This window comes from Salvelinus alpinus, chromosome 12 (assembly GCF_045679555.1).
Source record: "Salvelinus alpinus chromosome 12, SLU_Salpinus.1, whole genome shotgun sequence".
In the NCBI taxonomy this organism is placed as follows: domain Eukaryota; kingdom Metazoa; phylum Chordata; class Actinopteri; order Salmoniformes; family Salmonidae; genus Salvelinus; species Salvelinus alpinus.
Window position 1 is genome coordinate 9,683,110 of NC_092097.1, and position 17,050 is coordinate 9,700,159.

Here is a 17,050-nt window from a genome sequence, read left to right on the forward strand (position 1 = left end):
ATATGCTGACACATGCACATTTGTGGCCTGCTGGAGGTCATTTTGCAGGGCTCTGGCAGTGCTCCTCATTGCACAAAGTCGGAGGTAGCGGTCCTGCTGCTGGGTTGTTGCCCTCCTACGGCCTCCTCCACGTCTCCTGATGTACTGGCCTGTCTCCTGGTAGCGCCTCCATGCTCTGGACACAACGCTGACAGACACAGCAAACCTTCTTGCCACAGCTCGCATTGATGTGCCATCCTGGATGAGCTGCACTACCTGAGCCACTTGTGTGGGTTGTAGACTCCGTCTCATGCTACCACTAGAGTGAAAGCACCGCCAGCATTCAAAAGTGACCAAAACATCAGCCAGGAAGCATAGGAACTGAGAAGTGGTCTGTGGTCACCACCTGCAGAATCACTCTTTTATTGGGGGTGTCTTGCTAATTGCCTATAATTTCCACCTTTTGTCTATTCCATTTGCACAACAGCATGTGAAATTTATTGTCAATCAGTGTTGCTTCCTAAGTGGACAGTTTGATTTCACAGAAGTGTGATTGACTTGGAGTTACATTGTGTTGTTTAAGTGTTCCCTTTATTTTTTTGAGCAGTGTATATATAACGCTGGTGGATATACAGTGCATTCGGAAAGTATTCAGACCCCTTGATTTTTTTCCACATTTTGTTATGTTACAGACTTATTCTAAAATGGATTTAATTAAACATTTTGCGCATCAATCTACACAGAATAACCAATAATGACAAAGTGACAACAGGTTTTTATAAATGTTGGCAAATTTAAAAAACTGACATACCTTATTTACATACGTATTCAGACCCTTTACTATGAAACTCGAAGTTGAGCTCAGGTGAATCACATTTCCATTGATCATCCTTGAGATGTTTCTACAACTTGATTGGAGTCAACCTGTGGTAAATTCAATTGATTGGACATGATTTGGAAAGGCACACACCTGTCTATATAAGGTCCCACAGTTGATAGTGCATGTCAGAGCAAAAACAAGCCATGAGGTCGAAGGAATTGTCCGTAGAGCTCTGAGACAGAATTGTGCCGTGGCACAGATCTGGGGCAGGGTACCAACACATTTCTACGGCACTGAAGGTCCCCAAGAACACAATGGCCTCCATCATTCCTAAATTGAAGAAGTTTTGAACCACCAAGACTCTTCCTAGAGCTGGCTGCCCTGCCAAACTGAGCAATCGGGGGAGAAGGGCCTTGGTCAAGGAGGTGACCAAGAACTCGAGTGTCACTCTGACAGAGCTCCAGAGTTCCTCTGGGGAGATGGGAGAACCTTCCAGAAGGACAACCATCTCTGCAGCGCTCTACCAACCAGCCCTTTATGGTAGAGCGGCCAGACGGAAGCCATTCCTCAGTTAAAGACACGACAGCTCGCTGGATTTTGCCAAAAGGCACCTAAAGGACTCTCAGAACATGAGAAACAGGATTCTCTGGAAACCAAGATTGAAATCTTTGGCCTGAATGCCAAGCGCCACATCTGGAGGAAACCTGGCACCATCCCTACGGTGAACCGTGGTGGTGGCAGCATCTTGCTGTGGAGATGTTTTTCAGTGACAGGGACTGGGAGACTAGTCAGGATCGAGGGAAAGATTAACGGAGAAAAGTACAGAGAGATCCTTGATTAAAACCTGTTCCAGAGCGCTCAGGACTTCAGACTGGGGCGAAGGCTCACCTTCCAACAAGACAACGACCCTAAGCACACAGCCAAGACAACGCAGGAGTGGCTTCGGGACAAGTCTCAGAATGTCCTTGAGTGGCCCATCCAGAGCCCAGACTTGAACCCGATCAAACATCTCTAGAGAGACCTGAAAATAGCTGTGCAGCAACGCTCCCCATCCAGCCTGACAGAGCTTGGGAGGATCTGCAGAGAAGAATGCGAGAAACTCCCCAAATCCAGGTGTGCCAAGCTTGTAGCGTCATACCCAAGAAGACTCAAGGCAGTAATCACTGCCAAAGGTGCTTCAACAAAGTACTGAGTAAAGGGTCAAAATACTTATCTAAATGTGATATTTCAGTTTCTTATTTTTAATACATTTGCTAAAATCTGTACAAACCTGTTTTTGCTTTATTATGGGGTATTGTGTGTAGATTTACTATTTCATCCATTTTAGAATAAGGCTGTAACCTAACAAAATGTGGGAGAAGTCAAGGGAACTGAATACTTTCAGAATGGACTGTATATATACACACACTGAACAAAAATATAAACGCAACGTGCAACAATTTCATTGATTTTACTGAGCTGAAGTTCATAATGAGGAAATCAGAAATTTAGGCGCTAATAATATTGATTTCACATGACTGGGAATACAGATATGCAATACAGATATGTTGGTCACAGATACATAAAAAAAATGGGCCTCACAATTGGCCTCAGGATCTCGTCACTGTATTTTGTGCATTCAAATTGCCATCAATAAAATGCAACTGTGTTCGTTGTCTGTAGCTTTTGCCTGCCCATACCATAAAGCCACTGCCACCATGGGGCACTCACTTCACAATGTTGACATCAGCAAACCGCTCACCCACACGATACCATACATGTGGTCGAAGGCCGGTTGAATGTACTGCTAAATTCTCTAAAACAACGTTGGAGGTGGTTTGTGGTAGAGAAATTAACAATTCTGTGGCAACAGCTTTGGTAGACATTCCTGCAGTCAGCAAGCCAATTGCACACTCCCTCAAAACTTGAGACATCTGTGGCGTTGTGTAGTGTGACAAAACTGCACAGTTTAGAGTGGCTTTCATTGTCCCCAGCACAAGGTGCACCTGTGTAATGATCATGCTGTTTGATCATCTTATTGATATGTCACACTTGTCAGGTGGATGGATTATCTTGGCTAAGGAGAATTGCTCACTAACATGGATGTGAACACATTTGTGCACAACATTTGAGAGAAATACGCTTTTTGTGCGTATGGAAACTTTCTGTGATCTTTTATTTCAGCTCATGAAACAAGAGACAAACACTTTACATGTTGCATTTATGTTTTTGTTATATATATATTTATATATACAGTATATACTGTATATACAGTTGAAGTCAGAAGTTTACGTACACCTTAGCCAAGTATATTTAAACTCAGTTTTTCACAATTCCTGACATTTAATCCTAGTAAATATTCCCTGTCTTAGGTCAGTTAGGATCAACGCTTTATTTGAAGAATGTGAAATGTCAGAATAATAGAAGAGAGAATGATTTATTTCAGCTTTTATTTATTTCATCACATTCCCAGTGGGTCAGAGGTTTACATACACTTAATTAGTAATTGGTAGCATTGCCTTTAAATTTTTTTACTTGGGTCAAATGTTTCGGGTAGCCTTCCACAAACTTCCCACAATAAGTTGGGTGCATTTTGGCCCATTCCACCTGACAGAGCTGGTGTAACTGAGTCAGGTGTGTAGGCCTCCTTGCTCGCACATGCTTTTTCAGTTCTGTAAACAATTGTTGGGAAAATTACTTGTGTCATGCACAAAGTAGATGTCCTAACCGACTTTCCAAAACTATAGTTTGTTAACAAGAAATTTGTGGAGTGGTTGAAAAACGAGTTTTAATGACTCCAACCTAAGTGTATGTAAACTTTCGACTTCAAGTGTATATGTAAAACAAATTGTGACAAAACCATCAGTAGGCCTAGAGTCGAAAATGCGATGCAAACCCATTTAACTTGTATTTTTTATTCGGTTCATGGGAACCAAGATGGAATAAGGAGGATATCCGGAATCCTCCAACCAGCATTTTTGTCTATTATTGCGGTGTTGAACATGATAATGAAGTGCCTACGTCAGTATGCTTTGTTAATTGGTTATGTGGTGCATTGGCAGAGAAACCTGTTGGTGGAAAATGTGTTGCATATATTCTATATAATTAGAAATATGGCATCAAAATGTAGAATATCAGATTTCCCACTAGCTGATCATTGGTGGTAGTGTAATGAAACAGGCAGAATGAGTGAGTTTGTCTATGGTGGTCGGCGAACCATCAAACTTCTGGCCCGTAGCCCTGCGTGGGATCGACTGTGCCACAAAAGCATACTGAAGTGACAAAGTCAATATCAACATTTATAAACACAGGGTTGCTAAAGTTATTATTATTTGTCCTCGTAAACATTATTTTGAGTTAATTCTATGAGGGGAGAGGGTGTTAAATACGTTTTACAGTACAAGGGGAGGGTCATGGGAAACTATTGTTAATGTTGGGGGGGTGCATTATAAAAAAAATGTTTTATGACACCTTGAGTTGGACCGGCTACAAAAGCATCAGTGCTCACCCTTAACATGTGCTGACGACACAACAGAACAGATGAACATGAACGTTCCTGTTAGCACCTAAAGAGTTGTCAATACGCCACACTGTCAGCATCACTGATGTCATTGTCATCGTAACACATTATCCCCAACACTGTTCCTGACTTGAGTGACATCAAATCAAATCCAAATCAAATTTTATTTGTCACATACACATGGTTAGCAGATGTTAATGCGAGTGTAGCGAAATGCTTGTGCTTCTAGTTCCGACAATGCAGTAATAACCAACAAGTAATCTAACCTAACAATTCCACTACTACTACCTTATACACACAAGTGTAAAGGGATAAAGAATATGTACATAAAGATATATGAATGAGTGATGGTACAGAACGGCATAGGCAAGATGCAGTAGATGGTATAGAGTACAGTCTATACATATGAGATGAGTAATGTAGGGTATGTAAACATAAAGTGGCATAGTTTAAAGTGGCTAGTGATACATGTATTACATAAAGATGGCAAGATGCAGTAGATGATATAGAGTACAGTATATACATATACATATGAGATGAGTAATGTAGGGTATGTAAACATTATATTAAGTGGCATTGTTTAAAGTGGCTGGTGATACATTTTTACATAATTTCCATCAATTCCCATTATTAAAGTGGCTGGAGTTGAGTCAGTATGTTGGCAGCGGCCACTAAATGTTAGTGGTGGCTGTTTAACAGTCTGATGGCCTTGAGATAGAAGCTGTTTTTCAGTCTCTGTCCCTGCTTTGATGCACCTGTACTGACCTCGCCTTCTGGATGATAGCGGGGTGAACAGGCAGTGGCTCGGGTGGTTGTTGTCCTTGATGATCTTTATGGCCTTCCTGTGACATCGGGTGGTGTAGGTGTCCATCAGAAGAATGCTCAGGTTTGTTTTCCTTCCCGATCAGGATCATCCATGAGGATGGCTACTCAGAAGATGAGTGTAAGCAGTACATAGCTGTGGTCTACAGCAACACCATCCAGTCCATCATGGCTATCATCAAGGCCATGGGCAATCTCAAGATTGACTACACAGAAGCCGCCAGAGAGGTAAGACCCACACACAAACACACATTTGGGCATGTTTTTTATGCTCCTCTGTTTCTGCAGTCAGATAATTAGAGAAGACGTCCAGCTTTGCCTCTACACATCCACTAGAGCTCTTGAGTTACCATGTCCTGGGCCTTAAAGACAAGGTTAGTCACTGTCATCCATAATCCCATGCTCGATCCAAGGAGCCATTTCATGTACTAACATAGTTTGAAAAGAACAGCCAATAGGAAATTGTGTGTACCGTCATGCAACCATTGACATACCCCACCCTTCAGTCTGGCCCCCCATTAATTAGCACACGAAGGCCTTGCAACTTTCCATGAGAACATTTCCCCAGGTGACTGAGTTGATTCCACAGGAGCTGGATCCTGTATAGATCCCAGATATATAAAGATATAGATAGATAAATAAGTGTGTTATTTTTTTATTTATTTTTAACCAAATGCAGCTAGTTTGCAGTCTTTCCAGCTTCAGTTTGAAGTGATTATTTTAGCTGTGTTGTTGGCTAGTTCCTCTGAACAACATTGTCCTGACGAGAGAGCACATTGTCTATGTCAGGCCAAATTGTACATCATTAGCTCATTGTTATGGATGTATCTAAATAAATGTCACTAGAAAACATCTTAAACAAACGCAAACGCAGCTTCTTTACTGTTATTCTGGCTGCACTGTTTGACGTGCCTGAAAGGTTAGCCGTAGTTGGCTAGCTACAGTAGCAAGCAAGGAATAAGAAGGTTGCCAGCCAGTATGGCAATTGAACATTTAGAACGAACGTCCATTGATACAGAACAAAAAAAGTTAGCAACTGTTTGTGTCGGGACTATATCATGTGGAAGGATGAAATAGTATGAATAAATTCACAAAATAAAGTTTTTATGCAAATATGTCAATCATTATTTGAAAATGTTGCTAAACCGTTGTATAAAAGTGATAATTCCGTCAAAGCCGGTGTTTGGAGGATATATTGGCACGGTTTTCCGGCCCTCAACTTTACTTAAGTAAAGTTACTCTTTTCAATTGTGATATCATCATATTCAAATGTACAGTACCAGTCAAAAGTTTGAACACACCTACTCATTCAAGGGTTTTTCTCAATTTTTACTACATTGTTGAATAATAATACAAAACTATGAAATAACACATATGGAATCACCAAGAAAGTGTTAAACAAATCAACATTTATTTTATATTTGAGATTCTTCAAAGTAGCCAACCTTTGCCTGGATGACAGCTAAGCAAAGAGAAACGACAGTCCATCATTACTTTAAGACATGAAGGTCAGTCAATCCGGAAGCTTTCATGAACTTCTTCAAGTGCAGTCGCAAAAAGCATCAAGCGCTATGATGAAACTGTTTCTCATGAGGTACGCCAAAGGAAAGTCAGACCCAGAGTTACCTCTGCTGCAGAGGATAACTTCATTAGAGTTAACTGCACCTCAGATTGCAGCCCAAATAAATGCTTCACAGAGTTCAAGTAACAGACACATCTCAACATAAACTGTTCAGAGGAGACTGTGAATCAGGCCTTCATGGTTGAATTGCTGCAAAGAAACCACTACTAAAAGACACCAATAATAAGAAGAGACTTGCTTGGGCCAATAAACATGAGCAATGGATGTTAGACCGGTGGAAATATGTCCTTTGGTCTGATGAGTCCAAATGTGAGATTTTTGGTTCCAACCGCCGTGTCTTTGTGAGACGCAGAGTAGGTGAATGGATGATCTCAGCATGTGTGGTTCCCACCGTGAAGCATGGAGGAGGAGGTGTGATGTGTGGGGGTGCTTTTCTGGTGACACTGTCTGTGATTTATTTAGAATTCAAGGCACACTCAACCAACATGGCTACCACAGCATTCTTCAGCGATGCGCATCTCATCTGGTTTGCGCATAGTGGGAATATCATTTGTTTTTCAACAGGACAATGACCCAACACACCTCCAGGCTTTGTAAGGGCTATTTGACCAAGTAGGAGAGTGATGGAGTGCTGGATCAGATGACCTGGCCTCCACAATCACCCGACCTCAACCTAATTGAAGTGGTTTAGGATGAGTTGGACCGCAGAGTGAAGGAAAAGCAGCCAACAAGTGCTCAGCATATGTGGGAACTCCTTGTTGGAAACGCATTCCAGGTGAAGTTGGTTGAGAGAATGCCAAGAGTGTGCAAAGCTGTCATCAAGGCAAAGGGTGGCTACTTTGAAGAATCTAAAATATATTTTGATTTGCTTAACACTTTTTTGGTTACTACATGATTACATATGTGTTATTTCATAGTTTTTATGTCTTCACTATTATTCTGCAATGTAGAAAATAGTAAAAATAAAGAAAATTGAACGAGTAAGTGTGCCCAAACTTTTGACTGGTACTGTAAGTATATTGAATTGAATCGCCATAGCAAAGAAATAGAATGGGTTTCAAATCAACGCTGCTGCTCTTATCAACCAAATATTCTAAATTCCAACATTCAACATTGCTTTGGTTGATTTAGCATTTTATTAGTTAGAATTGCCTTGACAATGGACAACTATTAATGGATGTCTTGTGCATCGTGCAAACACACACACACACACACACACACACACAGTGCTCAGGGAGATGGAGAGAGAGAATGAGGAGGTTTAGAGAGTGAGTGGGAGAGAGGAGTTTGAGGCTGTGAGTGGATTTTTCTGCCTCCATGGGGGCCATGCAGGCTTGATAATGAAGAAACATGAAGTGTGCTGAAAAAGGAAAAGGTGGCACTCGGACTGAGCTGTTTATTGGAAGGGGTTTATTTAAAACTGCTGGCAGGACACATTTCACGAGCAGATTTCCTTAGCAGTGTGTAAACACTGTGCACCTCAAAAAACAATGCTGCTGCTGTAACGGCAGCCTTCCTCCTCTTCACGAGAAGAGAGGGTGTAACAGGGATCGGACCAACACGCAGAGTAGCCAGTGCTCAACATGTTTAATAAAACAAAACAGTGAACACTTACAACGATACAAAATAACAAAATGTGGCAAACCGATACAGCCCTATCTGGTGCAGCGAAAACACAAAGACAGGAAACAACCACCCACAAACCCCAACACAAAACAAGCCACCTATATATGATTCCCCCCAATCAGAGACAACACAAAACATCTGCCTCTGATTGAGAACCATATTAGGCCAAACATAGAAACGGACAAACAAGACACACAACATAGAATGCCCACCCAGCTCACGTCCTGACCAACACTAAAACAAGCACAACACACAAGAACTATGGTCAGAACGTGACAGCTGCTGGGTTGTTCCACCAATTAGTTGCCTTTTGAATCGTGTAAGAAAAAAAAAATCTCAAGAGGTTAAATAAATAAAAATACTATAATGCCTATTAAGTGCCAAATAAAGTAACAGGGTCGACTGTAACAGGGTTGACGACTTCATCTTAAATCATCTATAAATCCCCTTGTAACAGGGGGAACGGAAGTTTGTTTGTTGCAAAAATTGTTTATTTGTTAAAACATTTCTAGCCTTTCTATCAATGGGTAACAGTGTTATGCTCGACCCGCTCAGTTTTCCACCACAAAACAGCAGACAATTGCCTATAAGAGTAGAACCAGTTCACCTGCTTTTACATTTTAGGATTTGACTATTAGATGTTCATCTTTCTTTTGAAAAAAATATTTAAAAAGGAACAGTTTCACCGTATTAAAACTAGAGTTCAGTTCACGTAACAGGGTTGACCTTAAAAAATTGGGACATGTTGTTCTTTTTACTTTAATGAAATGAATCACTAATCACATTAAATAAATAATAATCTTTAGAAATGACTTTGTCAAAGCAACAACATAACTAGGGCTTTACAATGATGGTGAAAATGTTGGGATTAAGTGGGTTAAAATCTTCCCAGAAGTCACAGAGGTTGCACAGAGGGACGAGGTCAAAATGCTGAAATTTGTCTTTATTTATTTTTTTATTTTTTTAATTTAACCTTTATTTAACCAGGTAGGCAAGTTGAGAACAAGTTCTCATTTAAAATTGCGACCTGGCCAAGATAAAGCAAAGCAGTTCGACACATACAACAACACAGAGTTACACATGGAGTAAAACAAACATACAGTCAATAATACAGTACAAAAATAAGTCTATATACAATGTGAGCAAATGAGATGAGATAAGGGAGGTAAAGGCAAAAAATGCCATTGTGGCGAAGTAAATACAATATAGCAAGTAAAACACTGGAATGGTAGATTTGCAGTGGAAGAATGTGCAAAGTAGAAATAGAAATAATGGGGTGCAAAGGAGCAAAATGAATAAATAAATAAATACAGTAGGGGAAGAGGTAGTTGTTTGGGCTAAATTATAGATGGGCTATGTACAGGTGCAGTAATCTGTGAGCTGCTCTGACAGCTGGTGCTTAAAAGCTAGTGAGGGAGATAAGTGTTTCCAGTTTCAGAGATTTTTGTAGTTCGTTCCAGTCATTGGCAGCAGAGAACTGGAAGGAGAGGCGGCCAAAGGATAAATTGGTTATACACTACATGGCCAAAAGTATGTGGCCACCAATTCATGTTAGTGGATTTGGCTATTTCAGCCACACCTGTTGCTGACAAGTGTATACAATTGAGCACACAACCATGCAATCTCCATAGACAGACATTGAAAGTAGAATGGCCCGTACTGAAGAGCTCAGTGACTTTCAACAAGCCACTATCATAGGATGCCACCTTTCCAACAAGTAAGTTTGTCAAATTTCTGCCCTGCTGCCCCGGGCAACTGTAAGTGCTGTTATTGTGAAGTGGAAACGTCTAGGAGTAACACTCATTACCGAGTTCCAAACTGCTTCTGGAAGCAACGTCAGCACAAAAACTGTTAATCTGGAGCTTCATGAAATGGGTTTCCATGGCCGAGCAGCCACGCACAAGCCTAAGATCACCATGCGCAATGCCAAGGGTCGGCTGGCGTAAAGCTCGCTGCCATTGGACTCTGGAGTGATGAGTCACTCTTTACCATCTGGCAGTCCGACGAACTAATCTGGGTTTGGCAGATGCCAGGAGAATGCTACTTTATGCAATTCATAGTGCCAACTGTAAAGTTTGGTGGAGGAGAAATAATGGTCTGGGGCTATTTTTTATGGTTTGGGCTCAGCCCCTTAGTTCCAGTGAAGGGAAATCTTAACATTACAGCATACAATGACATTCTAGATGATTTTGTGCTTCCAACTAAAGTGGCAACAGTTTGGGGAAGGCCTTTTTTTGTTTCAGCATAACAATGCCCCCGTGCACAAAGTGAGGTCCATACAGAAATGTTTTGTCGAGATCGGTGTGTAAGAACTTGACTGGCCTGCACAGAGCTCTGACCTCAACCCCATCAAACACTTTTTGGATGAATTGGAACGCCGACTTCAAGCCAGGCGTAATTTCCCAACATCAGTGCCCGACCTCACTAATGCTTTTGTGGATGAATGGAAGCAAGTCCCCGCAGCAATGTTCCAATATCGAGTGGAAAGCCTTCCCAGAAGAGTGGAGGCTGTTATAGCAGCAAATGGGGACCAACTCCATATTAATACCCATGATTTTGAAATTAGATGTTCGACAAGCAGGTATCCACATACTTTTGACCATGTAGTGTATATAGAGTTTTCCATGTGGTCTATATTAAAGGGCAATTCATTTACTATAACAGGCTTTTCAAATTAAATATTTGTGCACAATGTCAACTTAAAATATCAAAGGGATGCAGAAGGCCCTCATTTCGTGGAATGACCCTGATGCTGCTACCTGCAAATGCATCATGCAGCCCAGACAATGCTGGATAGAAGTAGTTTGCTTCAGTTTGATCTTTTTTACTTCATCGATGTATCTGGAAACTTGGGGAGTTTGCTGTTCATCAACATCAAACGATGACTACCTCAGGCTGATAAGGAAGGCTTAATTCCCAACCCATCTTCAAGTCTTTCTTCTTATTTACAGACCCATACACACACACACTCACACACAGCTTCGCTGGTCTCACCTGTCACACCCAATGAGTCAGCAGTAAGAGCAAATCCAGTCCAGTGCTACCATGCAGAGGGCTCAGCCTGTGAACAAACTGTCAGTGTGTTTCTCAAAGAGAGCAAGCTCCAGTGTATGACCGTATATATTAGAGGGCTTCAGTCTTGAGTCTGTAGCTGTAGGATGCGTGGACGTGCTTTATAACTGTACTCTAGTCTTCACATGGCCTGAGGGGAGGGTCTAACAGGGATGACTAGAGAGTCTGCCTTGGTTTTTAAGGGAGGATGGATGGGTACGCTCCTCTGTGTTTTCAGACCATCCTTCATACAGTGTGTCGTTGGACCTAATGATACTTACTCTGTCTCCTATGCAGGCAATTAGTGCACCGGCTGCCACAAACATGCTCTCATACAGTACATTCAGACAACAGACAACATTTACGTATAGACAGTGATGCACAAGAACACACAGAGAACAGTGCATGGACACACACACACTTGTGTGCACACACACACACACACATACTTGTGCCCAGAATTGGCTCAGTGAGTCATCCTAAGCCCAGTGCCCAGAGAGGAAATCTTGCCTCCATATGCTGTGTTATTTCATTTCATTTGCTTTGCCATTTCATATCAGAGAAAGATGCCCAAAACACAGGCCAAAAATCCTCTGTGAACTGCACTCCGAGGCTATTAAACTGTAGTTTTGTGTTTTTATATTCATTTTTATTTCTATTCGTTTTAAGATTTGATTTGAAATTCAGTTTAGTTTCAGTTTGTTTTCAGATCGACTTTACTAGTTTAATTTAGGTTTTATTAAAACATTTCTAAAACATTTTTATATGATTTATTTTCAGTTTTAGTGTTAGGGACATAAAGTAGCCTATGCGTGGGAGGGTAGTAGCCATGAATGTGTTGTAAAGTTTTGGTGTTTTTGAGGATGTCACTTCTTGCCACTTTCGGGTGTCACAGATGCACCTCTCCCGACTTCACTCCTCGACTTTAGTCTACTGTCGGCTGCTTTAGCCTTACCACTCAAACGCTCCCAATATCTGTGGTGCTGCTCGTGGCAACGTCATCTCGCTGAGTCTACCTTTAAAGTATAAAGTCAATCTCAATGTGACGTGCTAGATTCAGAAGCTTGAACAGCCCATTAGAAAAAAAGTTGGAAAACCCCATTCGATTTTGCCCCCCCCAACAAAAAAAACAAAAAAGTGAACATATAGTAATTCATGATAGTTTATTTTATTCCATGGCATGTTGAATATTTGTTTTTGTTTGGATTGAAGGGCATTCTATAGCGTCAATTATTTAAACAGTAAGACACAAGAGGCAGTGCTGCATCGTGAATACAGTCTGTGTAACGGCAGATGTCCTCCTCTTCGTCTGAAGAGGAGGTGTAGCAGGGATCGGACCAAAGCGCAGCGTGGTTAGTGTTTATCATGTTTTAATAATGACAAAAACGTGAACACTACAAACTACAAAACAATAAATGTGAAAAACCGAAACAGTCCTATCTGGTGCATAGACACAAAGACAGAAGACAACCACCCACAAAACAGGCTACCTAAATATGGCTCCCAATCAGAGACAAATGACTAACACCTGCCTCTGATTGGGAACCATATCAGGCCAAACACAGAAACAGGAAAACTAGACACACAACATAGAATGCCCACTCAGCTCACGTCCTGACCAACACTAAAACAACGAAAACACAAAAGAACTATGGTCAGAACGTGACAGTCTGAAGTAAATGCCGTTGTTCGGCCTCACGCAATTTACCTGTGACTGTATTCATGATACTTTTATTTATACATTTTTTATTTAACCTTTATTTAACTAGGCAAGTCGGTTAAGAACAAATTCTTATTTACAATGAGGGCCTACCCTGGCCAAACCCTAACCCGGACGATGCTGGGACAATTGTGCACCACCCTATGGGACTCCCAATCACGGCCGGTTGTGATACAGCCTCAAATCGAATCTGGGTCTGTAGTGACGCCTCTAGCACTGAGACCGCTGCGACACTCGGGAGCCCCAGCACTGCCTTGCATGCCTTATTGCTTTTATAAAACTGTTACCAACATATTAAAATAACAATGATTTACGATACATATTTTCATTAGTGTTATTTTGATAAGAAAATTAATACAATTTCATTCTTCCACCAAAAGATATAGTCCGGACAAAAATCTGGTTGTTAGTTATTTTAGTCATGTTGCTACAGACCCAGTCGTTAATTATTTTTGCATAGTTGCATAGCTATGCAAAAGGAGTGGTCAACCGTTCCCAACAAAATGGTTGCTTTGCAGGCTCGATAACGTTCTTCACATTTGCTAGCTAGCTAAAAAACGTCAGTTAATTCAGTCATTGAACCTGGAATGGCAGTACGCTATAGCTGCAATGTTGTTTGGTGAGCTTTTTTCATTTGGCATTTACTTGGATATGGCCATGATAATGACGGTGTGATTTCGCCTAGCTCAGAAAAAGTTGTCTCGTCTCGTCTGGGCACTGTTCACCCTCTATGTATAGACCCCTTTCCAGTACACGACACACTGACGTAATGCACAGATGCGTGCAACTCTTTTGCAGCAGTAAGAAAGCCATCGCCATCTGTGCCCATTCAACATTGCCTAGATTTACGTTTTATTACAAAATAACTTTTTGGGGTTCTCATATGCGTACAATTACGTTTTGATTCTTGCCTGAATATTCGCTAAGATTATATTTGGATGTGATCTTTGCAAAATAACTATTTGGGATGCAGCAGTTGTTAGCTATAATGCTAACGCTCATTGATATAGGCTGTAACAAAAGCTAGCCAAAGAGCCATTTTACTGGTTGAAGTGTTTTTTAAGAATAATGCAGTTGATTTGTGATGATAACACAAACTTTCAATTGTAATCCAAAAGTAGTGTGAAATGCACTCATAAGAAACATGTAAATAGAGGCTTTTTCTTTTGCTGGTGTTCCATATTTGAACCCCCCTTTTTCTGCCACCAATTTGCACGCATCGCCCTCTTGCGACAATGTTTGTAAACACAGAAAGGCGTCTATGATACAGAGATCAGGCAGACAGTGATGCTTATATTAACCCCGCTGTGCCAAACGAAATGCTAGACTGGAAGCAAAGGGAAATAATGTGCGAGTTTAGATAAATACAAGAGATGATTCGGACATGAACATGATATTGTTATGGGGGCGCAGTGATAATTTTCAGATGGAACTTAGCAGGCATATGTGTGTCTGTGAAGGCCAATACAGCACGGCTTGGAACGCTGCTTGTCCAATCAGCATCCAGGATCCAAACAACCAGTTTTATGATTCCCTATAATGTACAGTATTATTCAATGACTATGAAGTTCATTCTTACATGTTCTATGTTTGAGCTGCTTTTGAAAGCCAAAGTCGAATTGAAAACATTATTGGCATTGTTCAATTTGGTTCAATTTGGTTAATTTGGTAAACTTGCTAGCTACTTCAGTGGATGTTGAACACATTTCTAAATTTCTTGCGGAAATGTTTTCAATTATAGCCTTGGTATAAAAGGGATAATCAACTCGGGACTCTCTGGAAAATAATGTAACTCCGTGTAAAACTAGTTCCACGCCGCTGAGTTTCAGTATAGTTTTAGTTTTTCAAACAAGTCTGTTCATTATTTTATTTCAGTTAACTAATCATGAAAAAACTATTCAGTTTTCAGTTTAGTTTCAGTTTTAGTTTACTGTAATAACATTGCTTCACTCCCAGTCTTAAATTGAACTGTATATTTATGGCAATTTTGGTCCACTTCACCAAATTGATTGATTATCCACTTTGAGTTTAGCTAATTTGCTAGTATGGAAACACAGGTGACACAGCAGATCTGCATACTGTATGTGTATGTGGTTGGAGAGATGTACAGTGTACAGTATGTGGAGGTGTTCATCAGTCTGTTCTGCTGAGTCTATGGTTATGGAGGTGGCTGGCTCTCTGAGCCTAGACAGGTGTTCATCTCACTATAGAGAGATGAATGCCTGACTAGGTAGGGATTCCACGGTAGCTGGGTGGGTACAGAGCTTACTGACTTGCTAGCCCTCTCACTCATTAGCTGGACAATAGGAGAGATATGTGTGGCCATAACTCTGAACTATTTAATGTCGTGACTTTGACCCCTTCACATTGGCGACAGACTTCTGTTGTCATCATCACCATCATCCCATTAATTCCTGTCTATTTACAGGACAGAAGGTAGTGGGAGAAACACCCAGAGGAAATATATCTATCTCCTGCCTGCCATTAGCTGCCACTGTCACACTTTATTACAACAGTGGATTATTTATCAGCCAGACACTAATATATCTCCAATATTAGCCATACACACAGTGGAGATTGCCTGGCCTCTGGTTATGACAGGTCCCCAGTGATGACATAACAATATATAAAGCTACGTATTTAAACTGTGGCACAATTGACCTTGGGCCATTGGCCACCTGTCAAAACACACCAATATTTATTAGCTTAATCTGAGTCACTCAATCATTGTGTCTTGTGGCTAGGGAGACCCTTTAACTATTTATGATCAGATCTTGCCTCATCCCAGCAGATGTGTTTGCTTGTTGATAATGTGGGTTTTCCCTCCTGAGATCTAAACATAAGCCCTCACTCTCTGTGATGTCTGTGGCAATGACTGTTCTGTAGTCCTGTGGTATGTCTGACCTGCTGCCTCCTAGCTCTGGCCATAATGGCCCTCTCCTGTCCGCTCCCACCCCTGCAGGATGACGCCCGCCAGCTCTTTGCCCTGTCGGCTGCTGCTGAGGAGCAGGGCATCCTGCCCGATGACCTGTCCAAAGTGATCCGTCGCCTGTGGTCCGACAGCGGGGTGCAGAGCTGCTTCACACGCTCCAGAGAATACCAGCTCAATGACTCAGCCGCATAGTGAGTAGGCATTGTGTGTGTGTGTGTGTTTGGCTGTTTGTGTGTTTTTTGTTTGTTTGTTTGTTTGTTTGCTGCAGCAAAGAGCGGTATGGGAGGGCCGTCTTATTTGGGCTATGGTTAGTAATACAGTAAAATACGCTCTATAACTTTAGACTACATCCCTTCATGAGGATATAAAACACTCTGTGGTTCCCTTTCAGTCGGTCAACTCGTTACAACACAGCTATGGGGAGTTTGCGCTAGCGTTCTCTACTGAAGAACATTAGAATCACATCTGACAAGGCCAAAGCACTCATTCCTTCAATGTTTTTCACCTTGAGCGGAATAATTTCACGCATTAAAAAACAATTTACACTAAATCTATCAGGCTTTGCTCCAACTTAACTATCCCACTTAAGGAGTGCATGCTCATCCTTCTGGATGTTGTGTGTTAAAGCTCGATAACCGGTTTCGTGAGTTTGAATTTGGTCGAGGCATACAAAAGTTGCCCTGGCTCAACCTGGTTGCTGTGCACTCTGTCGCTGGCTAAGGGAGGCGACTTGACGGGAGAGGTTGGCCAGGTCGGTGGGCGTGCCCTGTGCCCTGCCGTCTGTGCCCTGCCGTCTGTGCCCTGCCGTCTGTGCCCTGCCGCCTGTGCCCTGCCGTCTGTGCCCTGCCTCAGTCAAGCGCCGTTTACCTCTCTTCCCAGACTTGGTCGATGATTGTCTCTTATGTGGACGGGATCAGGCTAGTTAAACAGCGCTGTATAGCTAACTCATTAAGGCCAGTTAGCTAGCGTACTGCCACTGATAATTTCATGGGTTTGTGTAGCTCTCTCATTTAGCATAT

At 41.6% G+C, this 17,050-nt stretch overlaps 1 protein-coding gene across 1 annotated transcript in view; it reads left to right on the forward strand.

The window, feature by feature from the left end:
* Window positions 1-17,050, forward strand: part of LOC139535475 (guanine nucleotide-binding protein G(i) subunit alpha-2-like) — a 150,795-nt gene that overhangs the window by 111,611 nt on the left and 22,134 nt on the right. Inside the window, exons 3-4 of the mRNA XM_071334903.1 lie at window positions 5,207-5,348; window positions 16,062-16,222. Of these exons, the coding sequence (XP_071191004.1) occupies window positions 5,207-5,348; window positions 16,062-16,222 (303 nt within the window). The remainder of the gene's footprint in view (window positions 1-5,206; window positions 5,349-16,061; window positions 16,223-17,050) is intronic.